Here is a 27197-nt window from a genome sequence, read left to right as displayed (position 1 = left end):
CACAATCGTGCGTAATCCACCATGAATGTGCCCTTGCACTTTAGACAACTTCCACTTAAATAACGTTTATTTAGAGCGCACATCATCTGAGGACATCTACATGTTCTAAATATACACAAAGGCAGAATCCAAACATACAGGGAAGGATGTTTATACCACAGGAACGTTGGTGCCAATTAGCAGGTGCTTGCGTGCTAATATGCTAAGCTAACGTGGTGAACACTACACCTGCTGAGCATCGACGTGTAACACAACAAAAAGTAGAAAGAAGTGCTCTTATTTCTGATGAGTTCCTTTGTTTCACCTGTAACAGCAGCAGATTTACCGCTCGGTTCATTAACGGCAGCGGTGCAACTCAAAAGATGAACTCACTCAGACTTTATTAAAGGCACAGTCTGCAACAGCGCGTGTGTTTGTGTGCGATCATCTGTGCAGATGAAGAGTCAGGATTTGCTCGACCAGCTGAAGAGTTGGTTGGCTGATCGGGTAGTGAGGCGGCAGCTTCTCCTCCGCGCACGACAGCTTCACAAAGTACCTGGAGGGAAAAAAAACACTTATTCACCAAGTACTGCACTGAAGTACAATTTTTACATACTTGAGTACTTCCATTTTATTCTACTTAATACTTCTACACCTCAGGGAGGTACTTTTTACTCCAAAAAACATGCAGTACTATAATATATCATTCTGCATAATCAGTACTTTTACTTTTGATACTTTCAAGTATATTTTGTGGATAATACTTAATATATTAATGTTTTATTCATCACTATTATGAACAGAGTACTTTAAGACTGTTGTAATTCTAGTTTTACTTAAGTAAAGTAATCTGAGTACTTCTTCCACCACTGATCTTAACTCAGACTCCTCGACCTAATTAGGGGTTCAAGCCACAGAAGTCCGATTTACATGAAACCTGTTTCAAACATGTCTCCAATCGCTCTACAAATTTGCTTTACATTGCCTCCTAAATCCATTTGCTACCAAATTTTTTTAAACTTTGCTTTTTAATCTGACTTTTTACTCGTGCGTTACTCCTCACTGTCCTGAATGTGGAGCAGAAAAGGGAGGCAGCGGCACTAACCTGAACTCCTCTCTGAAGTGGGATCGGAGGTGCTGGGCCAGCTGGTTGTTGTACTGCAGGCAGGCCAGCAGGAGGCGACAGCGCTGGAACAACAGCACGGACTGAAGTGGACTCAGAAAGGACTCCTGCAGGTCCGACAGAACCAGCACCACCTGCTGGACCTGGTACCCAATGAAGGACAACTGCAGAGAGATGAGGAGAGCAGTTCTCTTTTATCACGAGTCAAAAATAAGCAAAATGCAGCTTTAAAATGTTTGGCCTACAGGACAATCTGTCTCAGAGTGAACTGAACAGGGATGTATGATGATGGAGGAAGTTTACCATTTGAGGATGAGGCTGCAGGACTCCGAGGATCCAGCCAACAGACAGGAAGTTGTCAGCAGAGGAACTTCTGCTGGCCTAAAGTTTCAATAAAGTGAAAATTCACAGTCTAGATTATTTGATCATTATATACGCATGGTTATCTTTTTATCCAAAATGGCAGCACCTACCAAGCTAGAATCAGTTTAGGACTGTATAGATGAGAGTAATTTTAGCAGCGTTGGTGCTCAAACAATCATAGAAAAGGTTTCATTGCGATATAAACTCACGTCGTGGCCTAAAAGCAGCAGCTCAAAGAGCAGAGAGCAGGCGGCGTCCAGGTACTCGGCTAGTAAGGCCTGACGCTGACAGAGAAGGACAGAGGTGACATTAGAAACAGATGAAATAAACAACATTAATATGAGTGGGGAGCAGCTCACCTCGCAGTCAACCAGAGAGCTTTGGTTCTGTGTTTGTAGCTCTGCGTCACACATCGAGGCAAGCAGCATTCTGGAGGCCAGGGCTCCTCTGCAGGGAGAGAGAGAGAGAGAGAGAGAAAGAAAGGTGTTTACAGCAGGAACAAGATCCATGCATCAACATTTTAAAGGATGAAGTATTGAAATAGAAAGGGGACGGTTGGGGTCTTTACTTTTTGGCAGAGAGCAGGTTGAGTCTGGCCGGTTCGACCTCCGTCTCTCTGAACATGACGGCGAGTGTCTGGACGATCAGAGTGCTCAGTCTGAACAGAAGCATTGAGCTGGTGTTAAAGTCAGAGCCTTTATACATAATATACTAAATACTAACATGTAACACGACACCACCATGTGACCCTCTTTGGCCCAATGACTTGTGCACAGCTACTTCTTTAACTCACATACAAGGCAAACTTAAAGGATGATACATGTTTTTTGCAAGTTGAATACTAATAAACATGCAGGTTTACATTACTGCGGACATATTTATTTCAGTTCAATTGAATTTAAAATACGCTTTCTGTGCCTGTTTGTAGTTTTACTTCCTCATTGTCTGATAGACGTAACTACTAAACTACAAAAACTACTTAAAACTCAATATGTTAATGTATCGAAGAAGACTAGAAACTGGACTTACACATTTGATGAATGTTACAAAATGCAATAAAATAGTTATTACATTAAAGAAATAATGTTTGTTATCCTATGATTACACTCCCTGTTATACCTCTTATGAAGAAACTCCAATGACAGAAATCCAAATGGTCTTATTTGGGATTTTCAAGGCTTATTGTTGCATAAAAAGTCCTTCAAATACAATTCACATACACAGAGTGCAAGAAAATCCATTGGTATTAACTCAGTTTCATTTCCTTCTGAAAAGAAACTTGACCGGTTTAGAGTGCATCCACAGTAACTGGTGAAATACAAACTACATTTTACAGTTTTCTGTGAAACACACACACATACACACACACACATTTAGTTTTTGTGTAGTTGACAAAATCAAGGATAAAGAGAGAGATGAACACCTCAAACCTTCTGTAACAGCCATAGGTGTGTTGTGTAAAAACAAAAGCAGCTTATAAACTCAAAGGGTTATTTCCCTGATTGGATCAAGGGTCTAAGATCAGACACACACACACACACACACACACACACACACACACACGCTCTCTGAAGCTTACAGTAGTTGATCTGCTGTGCAGACTCCACTGAGGCTCTGGCAGCCGTGCAGAGATTCCTCCAGAGTCTGAACCAGGAAGACGAACAGCTCGCTGGACTGAAGCACAACAGAGAAAGTCCTCACAACCATATAAACTTCCTGTGAAGATGACACTGACACGTCTAACACTGACATAGAGCGCCACGGTTTGAAGCTCAGGGCCACTGACTGAAGCGTCGGTAATTGAGGCGTTTGTGTGAGAATGTGTTGCTGCCCAACAGCACCTCGTGATAAACGTGACTAAAAAATAGAAAATGCAGGTCATGATTTAGATATATTTCAAATAAATTCAACTTGTTTTATTACTAATTTCCCTAATGTTGTTATTGGTTGATAACAGCGGATTAATGACACAGTTTAACGTTAACCATCACAGTGTGTAATGAAGTTTTACTGGCGATCGTTATCCCCCAATATTCAGTAAAACATACGATCAGGACGTCGCCATTGATGCTTTTCTAGACCGTATATAAGGAGGTTTAAACTGACAGGAGGAGAGCTAGTAACGTTAGCAGCACCGCTAACATAATGATGCTTTCAGGCTCTGTTCAGTGAAAATGAGTATTGTGCGAATAATGTGGAGGAGCACAAAGGGGTGTGTGGACGTCTCACCCTCCAGAAGAGCCGGCGTAGTGTGATGTCGCGGTGAGCAGCGGTTCTCAGCTCCTGCAGCAGCAGGTAGAGACTCTCCACACTGATCCCCTCCTGCAGGAGCTCACAGCTCAGCTGACCAAACAGGTGAGCTGTCCGCTCCCAGCTGCACACACACACACACACAGCGGGTCATAAATAATGATGCTGCTTCCGTTACAGTGCTGTACTGTGTTACAACAGAGTTTTGTTACCTGATGGCAGGAGGTCGTTTTCTAGGACAGGAGTCAGACGAGGCACTGCAACTCCTTCTGTAGAGCGGGTCCAACGACAGAGTGGACCTCTGAATACACACACACACACACACACAAACACACACACACACAGAATGTTAACATCCAAATAAGAATATATGATTAAAGTTAGGGTACCGTTTAGCCGCCATGTTGAAAGCAGTCAAACCAAAACCAAGCACCTCCCACAGACAGGAGCAGACTGAACAGTACATTATTATTATTATTCACATCTCATTTACTACAGTCAGGATGTAGTGACAGTCTGAGCACATGTGATAATCTCTGGCCGAACTGTCGCTGCTAAGGTTGCATTGTGGGTAATGGAGTGGAATGGATTTTAAACAAACAAGGTTACGGTAGAGAAATGCTGACTCAGTGGATAACTACAGGTGACATAGTATTACATACAAGAATAATAAAAGGAATGTGAATCATTTTCTGAATCAATTGATAGAATCCTAACGACAGCCATCGCTCCATCACATCATGTCGTAAGTCACTCGCTGGTCAATGAGTGTCCCTCACAATGATGAAGCTGTTCCATGAGCTCTGCAGATGGAGGTAAAGTCTGGACGTATCCGACACAGCGTAAAGATGCAGCTCGGCCTTCCTCTCCTCTCCGCTGCTCGAAGAGTCCCTTTTCAACAGGCGAGACAGAACTGAGCCGATCCCCCTCTGGACCTGGACCTGGATCAACACATCATCAACACACCAATGGGGTTTCATCTTCTGAGCCACTTTGCGTCCACAAATGTTTGAAACCAAATGTAGAAAAGACAGTCCGCACCTGGCCAGTGTCGGGGAAGTTAAGTCTGTGAGTGGACGGCGACAGAGAAGAGGTGGGGGAGCTGGTGGGGGAGGGCGCTGTGGAGGGAGGCCGACTGGGGGGGTGTGGGACCCTGAAGAGGCCCAGACTCTCCGGGTCTGGACAGGAGGCAGAACGTGTGGGTGATAACGTGGGAAGCTCACTGGGGCTCCTGAGGAACAGGAAAGAGATGGACGAGGTTCACTTTTGTCACGGTGGCATCATTTTAATTGTGGATGAATGTTAATATGTTGATTATTTTAGTTGTTTGACCGATAAAATGTCAGAAAATGATGAAAAATGTCTATAAGACATCCTCTAATGTCTTGTTTTGTCTACTGGCCTGTCATAGAGGAGTGAAGACACCAGTAAATATTCACATTTAATGTTTTAAAAAAAAATTTCTGATGTGTATTGAGCATTAAAGCCAAGTGTGTCTTCTATTATAATTGTTGCCGACAGGCTGCTCAGTAATTTCAACGTAACGATCCAACGGATGAAAACTGCTTCCATGTCCCCAAAGATCCATCAATATCTCTCAGCGTGTGTGTGTTTAATGACCCCCCATGGGTGAACTACACTCAAGCAGAAAGACAGGTAAGCATGAGACAGCGTTTACATCACACACACACACACACACACACACACACACACACACACACACACACACACACACACACACACACACACACACACACACAAGCTTAAAAGCGATGCAGCATTTGTTGTAACGAGGCAACAAATCTGATCGCACTTCCTCTCGTCATTTCCTGAGACACAGAGGGATTCAAGACGCGACTAAATAATAAACAGGACGTCAAGAACCCAGAACAATTAATTAGAAAATAATGTACATTCAGGTAAAAAGTCGGATGAACGTACTTGATACAAATTCCTTAATTTTCACATCATAGTTGGATGAAAAGAAGTGAAAAAAATGATTCATTTTAATTCAGATAGACTGTAAATATTTTTATATTAAAAGTAATTTTACACTTTTAATACTTCTGTTTGCAAAAGCTTCTTAAATGTGAAGATGTTCCGTTTACTCCGTCACAAAAAATGTTTCATCCAATCTGTTTGGATGAAACAATCAAATTGAAGACGAGGAGTATAAGAACTTTTCTTGGGCTGTTTTATAATAATAAAAAACAATCATTTGCAAATTAAAAGAAGGTTGCTGCCCTAATATACTGTATATTTTGTGTTGCTCATGTACTCATGTAAAATAAATACATTTGGATCTCAGTAATAAGTCAGAGACGATCGTGGTACCTGTTGACATTCCCCAGTGGACGATGACCATGAGCAGCAGGTAATCTGAGGTGGAACATGTCCGTCTTCATTAAATAAGTCATGAGCTACCTGAAGAGGATCATTACTGAGCCCGTTAGAGTGAGGCAGCTTTCACTTCACGCATTATTTACTCGTTTCCAAACCGAAACTGAAGGGATGAGATTGAACTTTTTGTGGAATGTTTTGTCGTGTCGGTGAGGACACCACCCTCTTCCCATCGCCACACAGACAGTATGCAAACATTATGAATGCAGGTATTTAAGCTCCTAAAGTTTAACCCTCCTCCTCTCTTGTAGCCCTGCAGATAAACACAGCTGTCAAGGTTTTATAGCTCAAAGAGTTTGTCTGTCTCCCTGACGCCCAGACAGAATCTGAGCTGCTCACTTTGGACACACAGGAGGGTAAAAAGCTAAATTAGACACATAAAGTTACACCATGCAGGACAGCTGGACCTCTGAAGTGTCACATAACTCCTGTAGTTGTGGATCAAAAGACTTTAGCATTCGTTTCAAAGTAGATTTTCAGTTTTTAGACTTAAACAGGAAGTGTGCTTCTTCTTGGACCATCTTTAAAAAGAGTGTTTGACACTCAAGAGTTAGAAAGTAAAAGCAACCACAGCCGAGCTCAGGTTCCATTAATGGCTATCGTCTGACAAACCTGAGAGGGGTGTTTGTGTGTGTGATGCTCACCTCTGTGCAGGATATCCTGTCAGGGAAATAAAAGACACAGGGGAGGTAAAGTTACACTCAGAAGGTATCAGGGGAAATGAACCACGAAACAAAGAACAGCTTCACAGATTTCATAGTAAAATCACTCTTAAATAACTTGCATTTTCTCTAAAACTGCAGCAAATTACAGGAGCTTTTCTCACTCAAATAGGAGTTCTCCGTGTTATTGGGATGTTACTGGCTGTGCCGCTGTCCCAGCAATGTTCAACCATCAAGCGGATGTGAGACCAGCGGCTGATCGATAAATGTACCACAGAATGTATAGAAGAAGTGGACGTAGTCATCGTGACAGTAGACTGCGTTTTGAAGCCTTGAGTTCGTGGTTTTGGCCGTCGCCATCTTGGCTTTTTGCAACCAATGAATGTAAGTGAACATATTTGGACTGAGGAGTGACGTAGACACGCCGTATACGTCTCTGGTAGAGACCTGTCAATCACTGTGTAGCCCCGCCCTAAAGCATCCCCTGCTTTATGGTCTGTTTGACTCTATATGGACCATCATTTACTAAATGAACATCATGCCGTATTGAAGAAGACTTGAAACTAGAGATTGAGACCATAAACTCATGTTTACAATGTTTACTGAGGTAATAAATCAAGAGAGAAGTAGAGTCATTTTCTCATAGACTTCTATACAACCAGAGGAGTCGCCCCCTGGTGGACATTAGAGAGAATGCAAGTTTTAAGATACTTCCGCATTGACTTTACGATTAGCGCATCAGCTGCTCTTCCTCCTCAGCCACAGCCGCCCTTATCAACGTTGGCCCCTACGGTGATCTAAGTTGCAACCTTTGACAATTGTTTGTAAATTATTTTGGTAATTTGACATTTAAAAACAGCTCTTTACCTTCTAAGGTGTGTGTTATTGTTGGGCAGTGGCTGGTTCTGCGAGAGGGCGGGGCTGCGGGAGTAAGTCCTGCCTTCCGGTCTCTCCTCAGCCAATCATGGCCCCTCCCAGCAGGCTTGTCTGTGACGTAGGTGATTCGAATGTGCTGGCAGAGTTCCCGGTTCTTCCCATGAAGGAAGTCGGGGAGGTCATTGACCTGAGGAGACGATACAGAGATAAAGATCAGAATTAACTCTGTGAGGAGGAATTTAAACTGTTGACCTCTGACCTACGTGACATAACAAGGTGGTAAAAAGAGGCGTGTTCTGCTACAGCTTCTCTTTTGGATACTAGTTGCATGTTCTGTAGGGTTTTATTACTAAGCATTAAGCTTGGATCTATTTCGAGCCCCTGGTAGTCTAGACCGGGACATTCAGTTTAATCTCAGGATAATGACTTCCTGATTAGTTAGCGTCTTTATCGGACAGCAAAGTGTTGCAGAGATAAAGAAAACGGATTATTTGTTCTTCAATCACTTTTGTTATATATTTAATTAAATGTGGTGTTTTAACAATTAATCATTTAAAGTTTACTATCAAACAAGAACAAAAAAAACAGCGTATGTGCTTAATTTAGAAGCTGTAAATAGAGAATGTTTGACATTTCTGCTTCATAAATATCTCAAACCTTTAGTCAACAATCAAAAGAGTTGATGACAATTAGTGGGACAGAAAAAATAAGTCATTTCTGACATTTAATAGTCCAGATATTCATTTTTCAATCAAGATTAATGTAGAATTTAAGTAAATATATAACGTCACAGTCCTATAGACGATATTGGTTTTCTGTCAATCACCTAATTGATTAATTGTTCAGCTGTAGTAGAACATTTAAAAAGTTGAACACAAAAGTTGAACACATTCTTTGAACTCACGAGCTCGATGTCACGCACACACCTGAAGCTCACGGCTTCGGTGAGCGTGCGCGGCGGGTATTCAGTGAGATACACGCGCTCGTCGCTCAGAATCACGTGCATGTAAGCCTTGTTGATGGTCTCCGATAGCACCACGCACGGCTCGTGGGCTCGGATCCGCTCGTACACCGTCCGCTCCGTGTTCCGCTTCAGGAAGGAGTCCAGCTTGATGTTCGGGCGCGAGAGGAGGAGCGCACCGGAGCCGGTCCGAGCCATGTCGGTACTGGTACCGAGCAGTTGGTGACAACTTTGTGGCTCTTCCCGTCCCGTTACTGTGCAACTGAGCAGGTGAAACGGCTGCTGTCTCGCGCTGTCAGTCCGCACAGCGCTCTGATTGGTCCGCGCAGTGAGGAGGAACGCTGCTGATTGGCTAGAAGATACTGGGTTATTACCTCATTTAAATACAAGCCACTGAATAACTGTTTACACCTTTCATGATGAAATGTCGAACCATAGTTGAAGGTTTTATAATTTATTTATTTTAAACAAAACTGTATTAATTACCCTTGCACATGACACATAATATACTTGTTTTAATATACTCGTATTTATTTGTTTACCTTATTTTTACTGTACATTTCAATATGTTTCTATTTTTAAATCACGTCTTGTATTTTGTGTTGATTGTTGTCATGCACCATCCATGTCAAATTCCTTGTATGTGCAACATACATTTGCAATTAAACGTTTCCGATTCTGATTAAGTTCATAACAAGTTTACAGTTCATAAATACATACAAATTTATAAATATACATGCTTAATATAGAACAACCGGTACGGATATGTTTGTGCCATGGGAGGATCTGTTTTATAATTGTATTTCATTACCATGTGGCTGCCTATAACAGTCTGATCTATTAGCCTACCATGACACGTGGTTATTCTCATTTAAAACATGTAATGCTGACAAAGAGTTGGATAAGTTCTCTTTTAAAATGTATTCAACAGGTGTAAACTCCAATTATAATCTTTGTAGAAAAAGGTGAATCAGAGTGGTATGACGGCAGGAAGTCTACTGTCAGACTTGTGGCACACAGTACCGCCACCTGATTTTGTCATTGAAGCTGTTTTGACAAAAACGAGTAAATAGATTATATGAAGTTACTTCTCATCTTGTGAGGAAAGAGCCTGGAAGACTTTCAAATCAGGGAGTACAAAGTATAAAATAAATACCCACAATTATACATCTTATTTGTTGTCGTTTTCATGGTAACATAATATGGTGCAGCAAAGTGCTGTCCCGTTCCTATTTACACCATTTGAAGTTCACAGTCTCTCCCACTCAACCACTTATCAGGTGACGTCAGTAAGTCCTTGAGGGTTCAGGGTTTGAGGGTTTAGGGGGGACATTGGGATTGGGACAGCGATTGGGCCTTCACTCCAAAATCAAAAGTAAGATGAATGTTGTTGCAGCTTCCTGGTGTTAACACTAGAGGGCGGTAGCTTTTAAATGACTAGGATACCTTCTTTACCATCAAATGTAAGAAATAACATTATATATAATAATTATGTATATTATTAAAATGATGTTTGTAAATACTGAATCATTTAATGAGACACTTTGGTGTTGAAACCTGGAAACATTTTGAAAATGTGCAAAATGTCTTCTTTTTCCTCCTCTGCTTCAACTTCATCCCTTTCTGAGAGAGATGGAGAGAGAGAATGAGAGGGAGAGAGACAGAGAGAGAATGAGAGAGAGGGAGAGAGAGAGAGAGGGAGAGAGAGAGTCGCAGCTTTGAAGGGGAGCTTTGTAAATGGATGCAGAGATGAACGCCAAGTTGTTTTGCAGACCGAAACACACACACACACACACACACACGCATGTACACTCACACACACACGTGCACAAACACACACACACGCACACACATGCACAAACATACACACACACACACACACCCTGCAGGAGATGAAGGCAGTGTTGTTTTACAGAGGAACAGACTCAGTCTTTTATCCAGCTAAGAAGACTAAGACACCATAGACACACAGACTCTGGGTTTACAGGAGGAGGCTGCAATCATTCTTAACAACAAATCAGCTCCATGTGTCCGTCTCATACTGCTGAAACAAATGTTTCTGGAAGCTTTTACTTAGTTTCGTTAAAGATGCGATGTCAGCGTTTAGAATTATTTTACTCCCTCGGTTCGGGTCAGCTGGGTTGGGCTGTGCTCCTTCATCCTCATCCTCCTCATCATCATCATCCTCATCATCAGTGTGTGTTTGCGTGCAGCTGCAAACAAAAGTCGTGGGCTGGCCGGTCACACTGTCGCCTTTGTTCTGCAGAAGAAGAAAAACAGTCACATTTCACCAAAGAGAACGAGAGAATATAGCCACACACACACACACACACACACACACACACACACACACACACACACACAGCGTTAAAAAACACATTATAAAATGCATCATCAAGTCACATATACATCTATCTTAATGTACAAAACAACTGTCATGAATGCATCAATCATTATAATTCAATACTATTATATGTATTCACTCAATTAACTTGTAGTGCAGTATCTTGGCCTATTATCTGTTACTTTTATGTTTTTTATTAGATTCTTATTTGATTTATTACGTTGTTTTCCTTCATCAAAGGACGTGTGGTTAGCTAAGAGGAACAAAAGAAGTGAGAAAAAGAGAGAAAGAAAGAGTTTATTTAAGTCTATTTCTGTGGGTGTTCAGCCGTTGACGTTCTCTGTCGCCTCCCAGCCGACCGGGCGCGCGCGCGAAAGTCATGCGGAGCGACATCTGTTTAGCGCGCGAGCTCTGTCCAACCCTGCTACACCCAACCGACAAGTGGCGGAAACCATCGAACGCGGCCGAAACCGAGCCGAACGTTTCAGATCCGAAAATAACGGACGACCGGCGAGAGATTTTCCAGATATTTGACAGTTTTATTTCGATCTAACTTTCGTTAAGGCACACAGTAGTGATGACTGCTCTCAGCAGCTGGGAGCTGTGCGTCAAGTACGCCCTCTTCATCTTTAATTTCGTCTTCTGGGTAAGATATTTAAAATAATATTGACAAAATTAATTAGTATTTAATTAGTAACTAGCGTTATTTACAATGATAGTTCTGTTTAAGGTATGGTGGAAGTAACGTTACATGTACTCAAGTAGTGCTTTTGAGGTACTTGTAAAGTTACTTTATTAAAATTTTACATTAACGTTAGGCTACTTGATAGCTGAACGTTACTTCTAACGTTACTTCTACATTACTTCTAACGTTACTTCTAACATTACTTCTAACGTTACTTCTACATTACTTCTAACGTTACTTCTAACATTACTTCTAACGTTACTTCTAACGTTACTTGATAGCAGAACGTTACCTCTAACGTCACTTCTAACATTACTTCTAACGTCACTTCTAACATTACTTCTAACGTTACTTCTAACATTACTTCTAACGTTACTTCTAATGTTACTTGATAGCAGAACGTTACTTCTAACGTTACTTCTAACATTACTTGATAGCCGAAAGTTACTTCTAACGATACTTCCAACATTACTTCTAACATTACTTGATAGCTCCATAATCTCACAGTTGGTGGACTTTTATCCTAATTAAGGGTTGTTGTTGTTGTTGTTTTTCTTACACATGTACACTTACATTAATCATGTTTAGAATTTGTACGATTGGGCTTTTCGTGGATTTTTACTTCTCTTTTGTTCTTTTCTGGTTATCTGTGCAGCCATCTCTTGTTGACATTTTAAGCTAGAGGACATTCCCACCAGGAAATACACTTATTATATGACGAGCTAGGCTTCATGAGCCAGTAGGACGGACAACATGCAGCTGTAAATACAGTAACACAGAAAAGACATTTAAAAGTTATGTTGACGAAGATGTTGACTCTAAAAACTGAGACATTTAGGATTTTGATTGACTTCCTGCCCACTCCTACTTCCCTTATTGTCTCTGTGACCACTCATGTATATCTCAATTATGTGGCTATTGTCATAACTAAACTAGAAAGCTGCCAACTCGCCAAACAGAATAGCTCATGGCGGAGAAGAGAGAGTGAAGGGAGGAAGGAGAGAAAGGGAGTGAGAGACGGGGGAGGCTTTTGCAGCTCGGACACAAAGCTGGTGTTGTTGGTTTCACTGGGTCTACTGGGAGAGGAGCTCCAGTTACCTCAGTGTGTGTGTGTGTGTGTGTGTGTGTGTGTGTACACACCTGTGAAGCTTCATTTCTCTTCATCCAATACATTGTTTTAAATATTCAAAATGTCTGTTTCTTTATCCTGAGTTCTCTGGATAATTGCATTCACCTGCTCTGATTTATACCTAAAGGTCCTCTGCTGGAAGAGAATATCCCTCCCACACCTCCCCCCTCCACTCAGTCCCTCCCCCCTGACTCCCTAAGTATACCCAGGTGAGCCATGCAAGGGTGTGGTTCCCAAAAAAATACTTCTCACCCGGCCCTTTTTGTTGTCCTCCCACAAAGAAGACGGTTTAACTCAGAGAAGGACACTCTGCATTCGGATTTTCTTCTAAAAAAAACTCTAAATCTTGAAGCCATGGGAGCTCTGCAGTGTATCAAATACATGGTGTTTGTGTTCAACTTTCTCTTCTGGGTATGTAGTGTCACTTACACATGATACGTGAGGCTCTGAGGAGATTTAGCTGGTGCCTTTAAAATGTGATTCGGTAAGAGGAGGGAAGTGAAAACAAGAGTTAGTTTGAGGAGTGTGTTACTGTGTATTGTTTGAGATGAGAGGCTGCTTAACTTGTGTTTAAATGATGGTTCAAATCCAGTTTAAAACTACTTTTTGTAGAAAGCTTTGAGCCTTATTTTGATGAAGAGACAACTAGAACTTTTGGGGTTGAAAATGTGCTCCCAGTGGAAACGACAGAGCAGGATTGGTTGATTACATTCACCTGCTGTCATGCAGACTGTCAGGACATTACAACACACATGGTGTTCTTGGTAGATTTGATTTAGTCTCAATCACTATTTTTATTTTTGGAAAATTACAATAAATACAGTGGATGAGCCGGTTATAAATAACATTTTGTATCACAGTTTTGATCATGTGTATCATTTTTAAGTCATTTATGAAGCATTAATGTCAAATAATCTGTTGTTTCAGCTTCTCAAATGTGACACTTTGCTGCTTTTTCACTGTAAATCGGGCTGTTGGTCGAACAAAAAAAGCACTTTAAAGTCACTACTTGACATTTTATTAAAAAAAGCAAATTCCATAATGATGATAATCTTTATTTTTATAGCAAGTAAGTGTCTGAGATACAGGTTAACTATTCACAGAGAGCCACTTCACTGTTTTCTTGAGATTCACATTGTTTGAGAGTTTGACATCCGCTGTAGAACTAAAGGGGAAATTATTGTTTGTAATCCTGGAGGTGGTGTGAAGTCACTCGAAGTTCTTTAACACAGAGATGTATTCCTAAATAAGCATGCTCCTTGCTGTGTCATTACTGTTATGACCTGTTCACAGTGACCGTTGTCCTCATTTAATGACTGTTTTGACTGCTCGTCAGTGTGTAATGATTACACAGACAACTATGAGTGGACACATGAGATAACAACCGCAGAGAGAGGCATAAACATCAAATTACATCCGTTTATTGATTCTAAAATGTTCCTGGTTCTAAGAGACTATATTTCCCACGATCCACATTCTCTTGGAGGATATTTCATTTACAAGAAACTCTTTAACTAGTTTAGTGTTGGAACATCATGCAGTTTAGCTGTCGTCTCTTCTGCTTTGTCGGCTTTTGTCGAGGCTCATAAAAGCTCCCAAACATGTCGGCAGTAACTAATTTCTCTGTTGCCTTGCCACTTTTACTGGTGCTACAGAGAGCGAGAGCCTTCTTGTGGTTAATGAGAGCTAATGTGAACCTCAAGGGTGTTTTCTTCCATCTTTAAGACGGCTCATCGCTGCCTTTGACTACACAAACACACAACTCTCCTGAGTGCTTTTAACGTACGTTCACACCAATATACTCATCATTCAGCACGCAAGCTTTTTACAGCTGGGACGTAATGAAAACAAGATTATATCAAGTGCTGATCCAGAAGACTCTCCACGGCTTCACTGTCAGAGTGAAAGGTCTTTGTGCTATTGTCTGCATATATTGCCGCTTCTTTTTGAGTTTTGAAGTGTGTTTTTCGACGCCTTACAGCCCATCAGTGTCTAAACTATCTTCCACTCGTTGTTAGCGATGCATGAAACAGGATTGTAAGCCTTTACACCCCTACGCTGAGGTGGGTGCTCATTGTTGTGATGTGTCCGTCCGTCCGGTGATTCATGGTCACCGGACTGTGACGGAGAACATGTTGAGGCAGCGTGGACGCCTTGTCTCCTCACGCCTCCTGTTGCACAACAACACCGACGTCAGAACCACGGCGCCGGACATTATGGGAGTTATTTGGGTGGCGACAAAGAGCTGATGTAAACTTGTGTTTTGTGGTCGCTGAGGAGACATTGAGTTATTACTGAGGTTACACACACACACAAGATGGCTCTCCTTTAGCTACTCTCACCATTACTTTGCAGTGTATAACTTAATAAAACCATGTTCTGGATAAACAGACGCGTTATTGTACTAGACGTGCTTGTTGATCAGGTTCTAGTGGGTGGGTTTGGTATTCGGGAGTGTGTGTGTGTGGGGAATGTGAAGCAGCATGTTTGGCTTCATTTTTCAGCCGTTGGCCTTCCGTGGAATCCAGCACAGTGTTTTCCACAGACTGAAATATCTCACCAGCTATTGCAGGAGATAGTTTGTCTTGATGCAGACCATCACGCTCCTCACGGGAGGAATGGAAATAACTTTGGTGATCCCGTGAATTTAGTGTGTGGCCGAATGAAATCTGCTGACCTTGTCATTTTCTGTGTCTCATGTAGCTAGCAGGTACCGGGGTGCTGGCTGTGGGCCTTTGGCTGCGTTTTGACTCCAGGACCACGGGACTGTTTAATGGAGAGGACTCGCCTACAGTCTTCTTCACCGGTAAGGCCTCAGCCACTCAAGCCTGTTATTAAACCTAAACTCATTCTATTAGGCACATGTTTCTACACTAGATGTCTCTCTGACAGTGCTGTAGCTGTCAGATAGTTTGATGTGACGGTAGCGCTACAACAGGATAAGCAGAAGAGGCAGCTGAGGTCAACACGACACACAGCTTTCATTCTTCTCCTCACAGGGTCGTCTTTGTTTCTCCACTTCTGTGTTCTCCGAGGAACTCGCAGGAAGAGACTCCCTTCCTCCCTCCCGTCACTCTTTGTTTCGCTTCCATCGAACTGATGAGTGAAGTGGGCAGTGAGGCGACAGAGGATTGTTTTGAAATGACAAATCTTAATGACTGCTTGGGAGGAGGAATGTTTGTGTGGTTGATGTAGCCATTTAAAAAAAATGAAATGATTCATCAGCATAGAAACCGCATCAAAGGACAGTAAAGATGCTGAAATCATTTTTCTAATTTGTTTCTACAGTAGATGTTTGGAAACAAACACAGTAATTTATGATTTGCTGAATATAATTCACAACCAGAGGGAAGTCCAACAACACAGCAGAAGTATTCTGTTCCTTTAACAACACCGTCACCACCATATCATGTCGTTCTGTAGGCGTCTACATCCTGGTTGCAGCGGGCGCTCTGATGATGATCGTGGGCTTCCTGGGATGCTGCGGCGCCATTAAAGAGTCGCCATGCATGCTGGGATTGGTGAGTCACTCTTCATGTTCAGCACGTGACCAGAACCAGGTGACTCCAGAGCTCGTAAAGTACAGTTCTGACTCTGGTTTTCCCGTTTAGTTCTTCCTCTTCCTGCTCCTCATCTTCGCTGTGGAAGTGGCTGCTGGGATCTGGGGTTTCTCCAACCAGGACAGGGTACACAACACGCACGCACACACACACACACACACACACACACACATTCTGCTGTGTGCTGGCAGAGTCTGCAGTGTTTTTCTTTGTGTGTTCAGGTGGTGGAAGACGTCACAGAGTTCTACAAGCAGACTTACGACAACTACAAAAACACCAAACAGGAAGCACTGAAGGAGACGCTGCGTCTCATCCACTTTGGAGTGAGCACACACACGCACTCACACACACACACACAAAAGGTCTATCGCAATAACTTAATACCCATCACCATCATCAGGGCAACACTTCAATTCCTCCAATACTTTAGTTTTAGGCCAAATTCCTGCAGAACTAGTGCCGGTTCTTTGTGTTTAGTGCTAATCTTACGTCTGTATTTCCTCTTGTTCTTGTTTCCTCTTCACAGCTCAACTGCTGCGGTCCCACGGGGACGGTGATCGATGCCGCCAAAGATATCTGCCCCAAGAAGGAAGGACTGGAGGCCCTGATCACCACGGTAAGGCCACACACAGACGGTGTAGGAGTCTCCGGTCACATGGTTGGTTTGAGGCGAGCCGGTCCTGATCGGTCCTGATCGGTCCTGATCGGTCCACACAAACGTGCCGGTTAGATTTGTGTCCGACTTCATCGCGATCTTCTCTGACGTCATGAACTCGTGGGTCACCTGATCGAACATCTGATTGGCTCTCAGTTTTGACAACAAACACCGCGTTTAGTTTAGTAGAAAATCCTCATTATCTGTGTCATGTTTAGGTTTAATCTAAACGCACATCTTCTTTATGCGTTTTTATGTTATTTCTGAAGCACTTATCAAACATGAAAAGAACAAAGGATAGAATACAATGGACACACTTCCATATAAATATATATTTAACCTCCTAAACGCATATAAATTAATCCAAATGTGGTCTTTGAACTACAAGTTGCCTACAAATCGGATCTAACGGATTCTTCCTGTTTCAAACTTTTTTTTCACCGCCCCCTGCTGCTGAAATACATTTAATTCCACTCCCAAACATTCCTCCTTCCTGTTGTTGTTCCTTCAGAGCTGTCCAGCCGTCATCGATGAGATGTTCAAAAACAAGCTGCACATCATCGGGGGGGTCGGCATCGGCATCGGTGTCATCATGGTGAGTCTGTGGAGGACGGACCTACTTTATCTCCAGTCTCTTTATTAATCTTATCAGCTGAATAAGACGGAACAATCAAAACTAGATAGATAGATAGATAGATAGATAGATAGATAGATAGATAGACACGAGCCCAAAAAGTGCACATAACATGTTTAGTTTCAGCTAATACAGTAAATCTAATGTGTCTTTAACCCTTTCTATTCCTCCTCCTCAGATCTTCGGCATGATCTTCAGCATGATGCTCTGCTGTGCCATCAAGAGGTCCAGGGACTTCGTCTGAGCACACCGTCACAACCTCACCTTTTACACTTTCTATCCGTTTAATAGTCATAACAGCCGTTTGGTAGCTTACTGTTCGGGTCCATACAGGATGACCACACCTGTGAGCGTATGGAACCTCGACGCGTTTCTTTTCCACTCACGAGTACAAATGTAATCTCTCTTCAAAGTAAACTGAACTGTTTCCCCCCCAACATGAAGATTCAACATCCAGCTCTTCATCAGAGATGTGTCGACTCTGCTGCCCTCTGGAGGACGTTACAGGTCACAACCCGTCACTGTTGGGAAACATCCATTCAGTTTGATGTAATGTGTTCGTTAGCCTGTGGTTGGTTTCTATTCTTAACAGACTCTTTTGCAGCTGACTAAATTTTAGTGACTTTATTTTTTTGTTATTTCTTTGCTCGATCCTGAAGTTAAATGTTGTTTTGTTGTTTGTTTTTTTTAAAGCTGAACTGTGGAGTTTTATGCAAATATTTTGATTGACTGAAGTTCAGATTTATCTTTAAAATGCCAAATAAATGAACTCATGAAGAGTGCTTTGTGTTAAACTGAGACTTTAACAATGGTTGTGACTGATTATTTAACCAAATTATTGACTTTGTCCTTCAGCCAAAATGAATCAGTTAATTGAGGAAGTTGACGTTATGTTTCTCAGAGGTCTTTACAATCTGCATCTTTTCTCTGTCGATCTACTGAATATAAACATTGAATTGTAATAACTTTACATTCGCTGCCTTCATCAGGTCTTTTGTTTTATTTTCATGAGAACATTTTATTTATCAAGTTTCACATAAGAGACAAAGTAACTTGAATTATGAAATATAAAGTCTGAGATAGTTGACAGTAAGTCATAATAATGTGGGAAAACACTTAAAAAACATGTTTTATATACATTTATGGATACAATTCTAATTGGCTAACTAAAGTTGCTCATTTGCACTTTCACCATAATTTAAATTTGCACCCAAAGTCTGAATTTAAACTATAGTTTCTTCGTCTCTGAAAACTCAGTCACACAGTTGGAAAATAAAGTATAGAGGCAGTGTGGGTACATAATTATTTATTCCATAAAATAAAAAAGGAACGCATGGCTTTGACAATCCTAAAGTCGTGGCGAGTTGAGAGATGGGTTTAGTTTGTCACTGTGTCGTCAGTTTACTGCAGAAACAAAGATGAGACGAGCTTAAAGGAAGAGTCTGGTCTTATTCTATATTTGACCTTTGTTAAATATTGAGACACGGACTGACGCTGACATGTAGAATAATGTGAGCCTCTTCCTTTAAGATTGTGTGAAGCTTCAGACACTTTGACACCAAACCCGACACCAGAATTAGATTTTTGGCAGCGATAGTGAATAACTTATTTTTGGGCATAAACGTTTAGTTAAATCAGGGAATCGACAGCAGATTAATCAGATTAAACCACCAAAATGAGCATTCTTCTAACATACAAACACCTAATCGAGTAAACAATCCCCAGATAAATCAATGACTTCAAAACAGTTAGATTCCAGTTTAAAGAAGTCCAGTAGGTCCGCTCCACTTAAGTGCAAAGATGCCTTTTTCACACAAAGTCCTGCTTTACTTCATCTTCTCTGTTTCACTCGTTCAGGATCACTAAAGCAGCGACATGCGTAAACGGTGTCGGTGTTTTTCTTTCACACGGTGAATGTGCCGAGCTAAACGGATCTACAAATATAAAAGAAAGCGAACTTAAAGCTACTTCTGGAAACCCAGGCTCAGAGTCGTGAATGGCAGAATTATTAAGTGCAACGTTTCGATGGCGGACACGTCGACATGATATAGAAACGTTTAACGATCCCTGTAAAGATCTGTTGTGCAGTGACGTGTGGCTTCAGGGTGAATTGTTCCCATTCATTCGTGTGTGTGTGCATGCATGTGTGTGTGTGTGTGTGTGTGTGTCTGTGTGGCTTAGACTAACGTGTAAGTCAACTTTCATTTGGTGCAGCATTTAAGAAATCCTCTAAAGCAAAGACTTGATGTGGAAAATGAATTAAATGATAGTCAGATAAGCTAAAACAAAGAAGAAATAAAAACATACCAACTGTTGCATATATTTGCCACAGAGGCCTGAAGCTGCTTGTTGCTATTGCTGCGTTTGCTAGTTTGTGCTACAGTTCACAGTCGGTGTGTTTACATGCTCATCATTTACATCCTGGTTAAAGGAAACATCCACCCCGTTCAAATCTGAACAGTATAACATAATTAAATTACAGAACCGGGAGAGACGGTTTATTAATCAAAAGCATCCATTTTTCTGTGATTTTACAACTTTAATCTGTGTTTTCCTCTGAATATTATCCTCCTTCGTATTTGTTTTTCCTACAATGTTTAAATACCCGTAAAATGTATCTCCAACGCCAAACCTTTTCACCTGATTCTCCTTTTTTTGGGGTCATTATTAGACGTTGATTCGTTGAGTTTTGGACCATTGTATAACAAAATAGAAGATAGAAGAATAGAAGTTGCATAGAGAATACTTATAATTGTATTTTAGTTTAATCATAATTCATTTACCCACCAAATCGGAGAGGTGCATTGGCTTTTATTCTTTTTATCTCTTTGTCTTTAAATTGAATATAAATAAAGCTTGAATGGAGTTTGACTGTGTCCCAATTCCACTGTTCATTCTACATTAAATATATACAAAAAGTATTACATCTTTTGCTTTCTGGTGGAGAAGTTTGACATCTATATGCAGACGATGTGCATCAACTCCTGCTGGTACGCAACAGTAAATCGAGTACAACTGAAAAACAGTGTACTATGACAAGCGGTAGTACATACTCTATAGTAGTCGTATGTAGCACAGAACTGGGACGTATACTTCTGTTATCTACAACCTGCAGTGGCCTTTTCACTTTACCACTTCACCTTTAAAAGGAGGCGTTGCTCGTCTCTCGGTTAGATAGAAGATACAAGATGTTAACGGGATAAAAGGGCAGATGTTTCCTTTAACTGTCAAACCAAACCGAATATGTTTAAGAGCTCGTTATTGTTTTTGTTCATGTAAACACACCTGTTTCATCCTCCAGGCAGATGTATGGCCTCTAACAGTACATCATGTGTGTGTGTGTGTGTGTGTGTGTGTGTGTGTGTGTAGTTCATTATGTTTCAGCACCAAGTCTGACAGTCTTCATCCCACTGGAACCATTAAAGCATCACTGATTTTGGTCCAAGAATCGTCAATTTTCTGCAGGTCAGGTGTGTAATTCATTCCTTCAAGTGTGTGAGGAGTCCGTCTCTCCACGTAGTCCTTCCATGTGTCAAGGTCATGTCTTCCCTTCCTCCTCCCCCTCCTCCTCCTCCTCCTCCTCCTCCTCGTGTCCCCGTCTCTACCTGACATCGTGGAAGTAGAGGTTGGCACAAAGACACAGCAGCACGATGGACGCCAGCATGAAGTAGATCAGATTCCTGAATTTAGGCTCCAGATCGCCCTGCCGGTACCAGAATATCTGATGGGGAGAAACATAAATATTGTTTTTTTCCTTCTATATAATAAAAAGTTCAGTATAACATCAGCTGATGCAATAACGTCTGCACTCCTACTCTCTTAAGTTATTATACATGTCATGATAATAATGGATTTACCAGCATTATGGCGGATCCACATGCTAACAGGATGCACACGGCAAAGAAGACATTAAGCGGCCGTGGAGGCAACGAGGGGAACACAAAGGAACTGATGACGGTCACCTGGAAGACAAAACAGGACGTTAAAGACACTTAAACATCAAATATGTTCAATTAACTAAACTCCAGCTGAACTCAGGTGGATATTCAAACTGTTAGACTGCAGAGACCGTGTCGCTAAATGAAAATAAACCATGAGAAAAATGACTGTTCAAAGGGCCCTTGATGCGTTCATGCCACCCGATAAGAAGCATAATATTAGCATGTGAGACTTTTAAAGTCTATTAAGGAGAAACGTGAGATCAGTTATAACCATTCTAGACTTAAATAGAACCTACACAGCCTGTCTAATGGTAAATAAAAAGAATAAACGCATTCCAAGTAGAAGCTAATAAATGCCTCAACATTTGCATTTTCAAATTTATGGTGCAGCTCAGATCTACATATTATGACTAGCTCTTTGTGCTCGTTGGTGCTCGCAACAGATACAATTCAGTCGTTAAAAACAGCTAAAAGTGGAAGAAAGTGTTTGAAGATCAGTTTTGTACTCACTAAAACAACCAGAGAGGTGAACCCCCCCACCGCCAGGTTGATGACCCGATCCTGCGAGAAAAGACGAATAAAGAGTCGACACAAAAAATCAACTCTCTGCCATGTTTGTGATGGTAGTTCAATATGATAATGTTTTAATTTAGCTGTGCGATTGTGAATTAAATTCTGCATTAAACCACTTCCTCCAGGCTCCTACCCGTGCCGAGGCCTCCCCGAACAGAGGCCTGTTGTCCATGCCGCTGGTGCCGTACGTCCTGGTGGAGAAGTCGTCCATGGCCCGGCTCGGCAGACACCAAACACTCGGCTCTCAGCAGCGACGCCTCCTGGAGACGCCGGGCCGGCAGTGCTGCATGTTAGCGAAGCTAACTAGCGAGCTAGCTCCTAGCCGCCTCCCTCAGGAAGCTGTCGGCGTCAACAGACCGATGGGGACATGATGGAGGGTGACTGGTTGCCAGGTGGATTAGTTACTTTACCTGTGAAACAACAACAGGAAATGCTCACCAAACATCAAAGTCTCTCACCAAACCTACTATTAACGGCATTATAACTTTAGAAAACACAATAAATATATAAAAGACACTCAAAGTTACAGCATTGTGTTTTTATAAATCAACAGTTTCTCTAACTATTAATAAACAACAGAAACCAGATTTTTATTGCAGCTCATTCGGCTTCACTTCCTCTATTTGCAGGTGTGATAACAACCACAAGTCAGTTCCATCTTTAAAGAAGAAGAAAAGAGTAGTGATGATGATGATAGCGGTTAAAAGAGGAAGCTGATATGAAACTCTGATTCTGCAACAATGTAAAAGTCTGTTGAACTCTTGATTCAGTGACTACTTTGATGATTGATTCACGTTTTGAGTAAAAACTCCGCAAACATTCTCTGGTTCCAACCTCTCAGATGTCAAATATATGGCGTATTTATATGATAAACTGATATATTTAGGGTTTGGACAGTTGATGACGCAACACTGGGCTCTGGGAACTTACGATGGGTATTTTCAGAAACTATTTTTTACCTGAACAACTTTCAGAGGACGTAAAAGTACTTTTTACAGGCCCGAGCTTCTCAGTTTGAGCCCTGATTTAATGCAATAAATGTGCGTTCTCCTACATCCTAAAATTCCCTGGAGAATTTCCAAGTTTCGTTGTTTGCTCACGACTCTCAGAATTCGATCATATTACAGAAATGACAGATATAGACCGCAGACAGAAGTATCAAGGGGAAAGTTTAGGCTCAGCTTTGTTACAAACTGACGCACTTCCCATTTCAGTTTGCACAGCCGGAGGCATCGACTCATGTTCGGACACAACAATAGACTTTTTATAGGAAGGCTCATGAAGTCCATAACAACACCTCGAGAGAGGTTACAATATATTCCTCTCACGAGAGTTTCACACCCGTTTTCACAAAGACGGCAGTTGCTGCTTCCTTTCTGGGTCAGAAGGCAGCAGGAAAGGAAACGAACCCCCTCGCAGAGCTTTCTCAGCAGAAAAACACACAGTGTGGAAAACAAGAGCTTCATTATGAGCTAGAATAAAACTGTCCTACAGCTACATTCCTCCAGAGCCTTGTGATTCACTAGGCTCCTTAAAAACAAGACTTAACTGAGCTAAGAAGAAAAACATTTGTTTCACAGTGAAAACCGGAGTGTAACGTCATCTCCACATCTAGGAAACAAAGCTATTTATTCAGTCAGGTTAGTGTAGAAAGTGAATACAAAGGTATTGGGAAGCTTTAGAAAAGTTACTGTTGACCTTAATCTGCTGCTCAACATATCAATTATTTCCTTAAATGTAAGATATTCTATAAAATGTCAAAACAGTAGCGAAATATGCAGAAAATGTCTTGTTTTGTCACACCAACAACCAACAACCCACAGATATGCAGCTTCCTATTACAGAAGATTTTAAGAAAAACATTCCCAAACTCAATTTACCATCATAGTAATCTAATTAAATCACAATTAATAATCGAAAAACATTGATTTCTTGTAATTTATAAGTTAAAAATGACACAAATAGTTAATTAATTATCAGAATAGTTGCTCAATAGTTGTGTTGATGGACTAATAGGTTAATCAACTCCTTTCAGCTCCAGATAAAAGGTTTATGTTGAAAATAAGATAATTTAATGCCTTTTTCAAGGACTTGTGTACTCTGGTTTTAGGTGCATTTCAACCATTGTTTCTTAATTAATGCACACAGAATTGGGTCTGTGTCCAGTGACAGTCAGTACCGAGCACTGTCAATAAAGTAGAGGCTCACGAGCAGATACCGATGGGTTAAACTAACATTAATGTATATATTCGTGTACATACTGTGCAGCTGCAGTCACAACATTAGCAGCATGTTTTTGTTGGGAAGTTAAGAGATAAAATCTGCACAAACACCTAACACCATGGTTAGTAAATAGCTCACCTGGCTAGCTAAGAGCTAAGCAAACACCTTTAACTTTAACAGCCTGTTAGCCGTGTGAGTTAACGCCACCTAACCATACGTTACCGCGTGTTATTAATACTACAACCCCGGTATACGGGGACTATACACGATCAGCTAAACGTTGACGTTTATACTTTCACTTTACGTTACTGCTAGCTGACGTTAACGTTACAAGGCCAACTGTAAAGCAGGCTGCTAACAATGCTAAGCTAACCACCCAGAGAAGAATCAGTACATTTTAAAGACCAACGTTTTTCTACTATCTGACTCTACGAGGGGCCCACTTGCCTTACAGACCTCCGTGTTGACTCCGGTGTAACTTCAGATATAATAGGGTCGAGTATGAATTAAAGGGAATAAGCCCGGTAGCTTCGGTTCAAGCTGTTAAAGGAGAGTTCAATTACTGTTGAGCCGACAGCAAGAGTACGGTTTGTATGGTTGAGGCCTGTAGGAGGTTCACGCCATACTCCATTAAAAAAACAGGACATTTAACAGCGGATGCTAATATGCTAATATGCTAATGTATTATGACTCCCTAAAGACCTGTACTTCTGTAATACTAGAATGCATATAATATAAGGATATACTTGTACATGTACTTGTATACTTAATTATACTTAGTGAAGTATATATATTATATATAGTGGATAGTGCAAACAAGAGACATAATAAAAAAACAAGTATTATAAATAGGTAAATAAGTAATAATGATAAAACAGTAAAGAATATAAAATAAGTAAATAATCCACAATAACTAAATTATTATATCTACAGACAGTAGTTGAATAGTTGTAGTATTGCACAGTGTATTTATACTGCACAGATTTTGGTTTATTAGTAAGTGTTTTAATTAACAGTTGTTTTCTACGGTTAAAAGAAGGAGACATGCCACATATTAAAACAGAAAAGTACAAGTTTGAGTTAGTTTTAGTGCATTTTTTCTTCTTCTAGTAGCTTCATAAACTTCAGAGATTAAATTAAATTGTCATGAATTTGGTGTGAGGATATCATACGTTCTCTGAAAACAGACTGTAACCTTACTTAAGCATAAGTATAATGTAATTTAGCATTACTCACCTGCCTTGCTGTCTGTGGAGCAGCAGGGTGTAGTTCCTTCAGCTTTGTATGTTCCTCTGAGCAGCACCGAGGGGTTCAATTACAAGTTAATAAAGCATAAATCACTCATTTTCCAAGCAGCTAAGTAAAGCAACATGTTCCCTCAGATGTGAGAGCGAGTGGGTTCCATGGATAATCTCACCCCTCATGTTACCATCACATGAGGAGAGTGTGACAGGCCTAGTGTTTAATCCAACAGAAACCTCTTTTAAACAGGTCATGATAGGTTATAGTGAGTGGGCGTGGAATCTCTCCTCATTAAACCATGGCTAAATATGGTTAAATAGAAATGTTACTGTAATAATGTAATTAAAACTATTTATAGTTTTATTGACTTGTTCATGACATCTTTAACATCAACATAACTTATATAATAATCATGTGAGGTTTCAAAAACTCCTTCATTGGAAACAAAACAACGAGGTCACTTTCATCTTCAAAGGGGATGTATGACAGGCTACCGTTATATTATCATAATGATAAGTGGATGGTGTCCAGAACACCTTAATATGCATAAACTTTGATGTTGTGGACATCACGGTCCTCACATTCCCTCTTCCTTCTGAAGCACATAAATGTGTTGTCTCGACGTTGGAGAATATTCACAAAGAAGGTCTGTGGCCATTTCTCAATCTGAGACAAAAACAGAAACACAGCTGATATTTATAGCTGATTTGACCAATAAAAATGGATAACTATGGGGCAGTATGTAGACATTTTACTATATATATATATATATATATATATTTACTTTTTTATCGTATCAACTGTCTCCCTGAGCTTTCTGTTATTGTTATTATCGCCTTGCTTTTGCTGCTTTGTCTGTCAAAACACTTTCTAAACTCTGTTTTTAAAGGTGCTATATAAATAAAGTTATTATTATTATTATTATTATTAGAAAAAAAAGGAAGCATGTGTCAAGTTAACACGGATTCAATAAGATAAAAGCAAAGTGTAGAAAGAAACATACTTTGAATGAGGTTTAGTCAGAGCTAGTTAAGGAAGAAAACAGGTAAGTAAACGGACAGTAGATGGCGCTAATACCCTTCAAAGTCATCTGAACCGCCCTTAAAAAGGAACGAAGAAGAAGAAGTTGAACCGAACTCAAAAAGTCAATGTAGTCAAGTAATATTTCAATATCTTAGACTAACTAATATTATTAAGAAAATATGAGTTGTTTTGTTTCTTATTTCTTTTCTTTTTTCTTTTATAACACACTCCAGACCAGTTAGAGGCGGTAATGTGCCAATTCATTGTTTGCCAACCGCCAATAAACCTCAAAAGAAACGAAGAAGAAGAAAGATGACGTGGTTTTGTTTTTGTTTTGTTTTGTTTTGTTTTATTGATATTGTTTTGTTTTGTTTTTATTTTGTTTGGTGTGGTTTTGTTTTGTTTTGTTTTGTTTTGTAAGGGGATAGGGTACTCTGGTCCACACTCCACTACAGTAGGTGGCGGAAATGCACCGTTCACTGGATGCCATCCGCCATAAAATTTAAAAGAAGAAGAAGAAGAAAGATGACGTGAAATTGGTGGGCGGGACAAACAAAAACAAAACAGACGATGT

General features: G+C 40.7%; 3 protein-coding genes across 4 annotated transcripts; 1 reads left to right on the top strand and 2 right to left on the bottom strand.

Moving 5' to 3' along the window:
* Nucleotides 1–423: 423 nt before the first annotated feature.
* On the bottom strand, nt 424–8812 carry cUnh12orf56 (chromosome Un C12orf56 homolog; the record flags this gene model as incomplete). Its single annotated transcript, XM_079183429.1, is given in 15 exon segments — nt 424–535; nt 1085–1266; nt 1406–1483; nt 1675–1749; nt 1825–1912; nt 2034–2123; nt 3045–3139; nt 3695–3862; nt 3864–3923; nt 3927–4016; nt 4495–4650; nt 4757–4946; nt 6760–6775; nt 7645–7840; nt 8558–8812. Coding segments are annotated over 15 exon segments (1851 nt in total).
* Nucleotides 8813–11380: 2568 nt separating this feature from the next.
* cd9b (CD9 molecule b) lies at nt 11381–18544 on the top strand. Of its 2 annotated transcripts, none has more exons than XM_079183558.1 (8): nt 11381–11604; nt 15476–15578; nt 16196–16293; nt 16384–16458; nt 16554–16655; nt 16859–16948; nt 17499–17582; nt 17800–18544. In XM_079183558.1, exons 1-8 carry the CDS (start codon nt 11536–11538, stop codon nt 17863–17865), a joined length of 687 nt encoding a protein of 228 aa, XP_079039684.1. In that variant the 5' UTR covers nt 11381–11535; the 3' UTR covers nt 17866–18544. The 2 variants fall into 2 exon arrangements, with proteins under 2 accessions (XP_079039684.1, XP_079039685.1); XM_079183559.1 differs by lacking the exon at nt 11381–11604 and adding an exon at nt 13051–13183.
* A 368-nt stretch (nt 18545–18912) lies between these two features.
* tmem243b (transmembrane protein 243, mitochondrial b) lies at nt 18913–24843 on the bottom strand. The gene is made up of 5 exons (XM_079183962.1): nt 24806–24843; nt 22269–22545; nt 22073–22123; nt 21479–21583; nt 18913–21342 (listed from the first exon to the last, which is right to left on the bottom strand). Exons 2-5 carry the CDS (start codon nt 22344–22346, stop codon nt 21223–21225), a joined length of 354 nt encoding a protein of 117 aa, XP_079040088.1. The 5' UTR covers nt 22347–22545; nt 24806–24843; the 3' UTR covers nt 18913–21222.
* Between the last annotated feature and the right edge of the window lie 2354 nt (nt 24844–27197).

This window comes from Pholis gunnellus, assembly GCF_910591455.1.
Source record: "Pholis gunnellus genome assembly, chromosome: 22".
NCBI lineage: Eukaryota > Metazoa > Chordata > Actinopteri > Perciformes > Pholidae > Pholis > Pholis gunnellus.
This window is presented reverse-complemented; position numbering and strand designations above follow the sequence as displayed.

What these genes read in the sequence shown, in the direction of transcription:
- cd9b (XM_079183558.1), top strand. Translation starts at nt 11,536, where the DNA reads ATGACTGCTCTCAGCAGCTGGGAGCTGTGCGTCAAGTACGCCCTCTTC. An exon ending in TCTTTAATTTCGTCTTCTGG is followed by an intron (nt 11,605 to 15,475) that starts GTAAGATATTTA and finishes TGTCTCATGTAG; the next exon opens with CTAGCAGGTACCGGGGTGCT. An exon ending in TGGAGGCCCTGATCACCACG is followed by an intron (nt 16,949 to 17,498) that starts GTAAGGCCACAC and finishes TTGTTCCTTCAG; the next exon opens with AGCTGTCCAGCCGTCATCGA.
- tmem243b (XM_079183962.1), bottom strand. Translation starts at nt 22,346, where the DNA reads ATGGACGACTTCTCCACCAGGACGTACGGCACCAGCGGCATGGACAAC. An exon ending in TCACCTCTCTGGTTGTTTTA is followed by an intron (nt 21,584 to 22,072) that starts GTGAGTACAAAA and finishes TTTGTCTTCCAG; the next exon opens with GTGACCGTCATCAGTTCCTT. An exon ending in GTGGATCCGCCATAATGCTG is followed by an intron (nt 21,343 to 21,478) that starts GTAAATCCATTA and finishes TCTCCCCATCAG; the next exon opens with ATATTCTGGTACCGGCAGGG.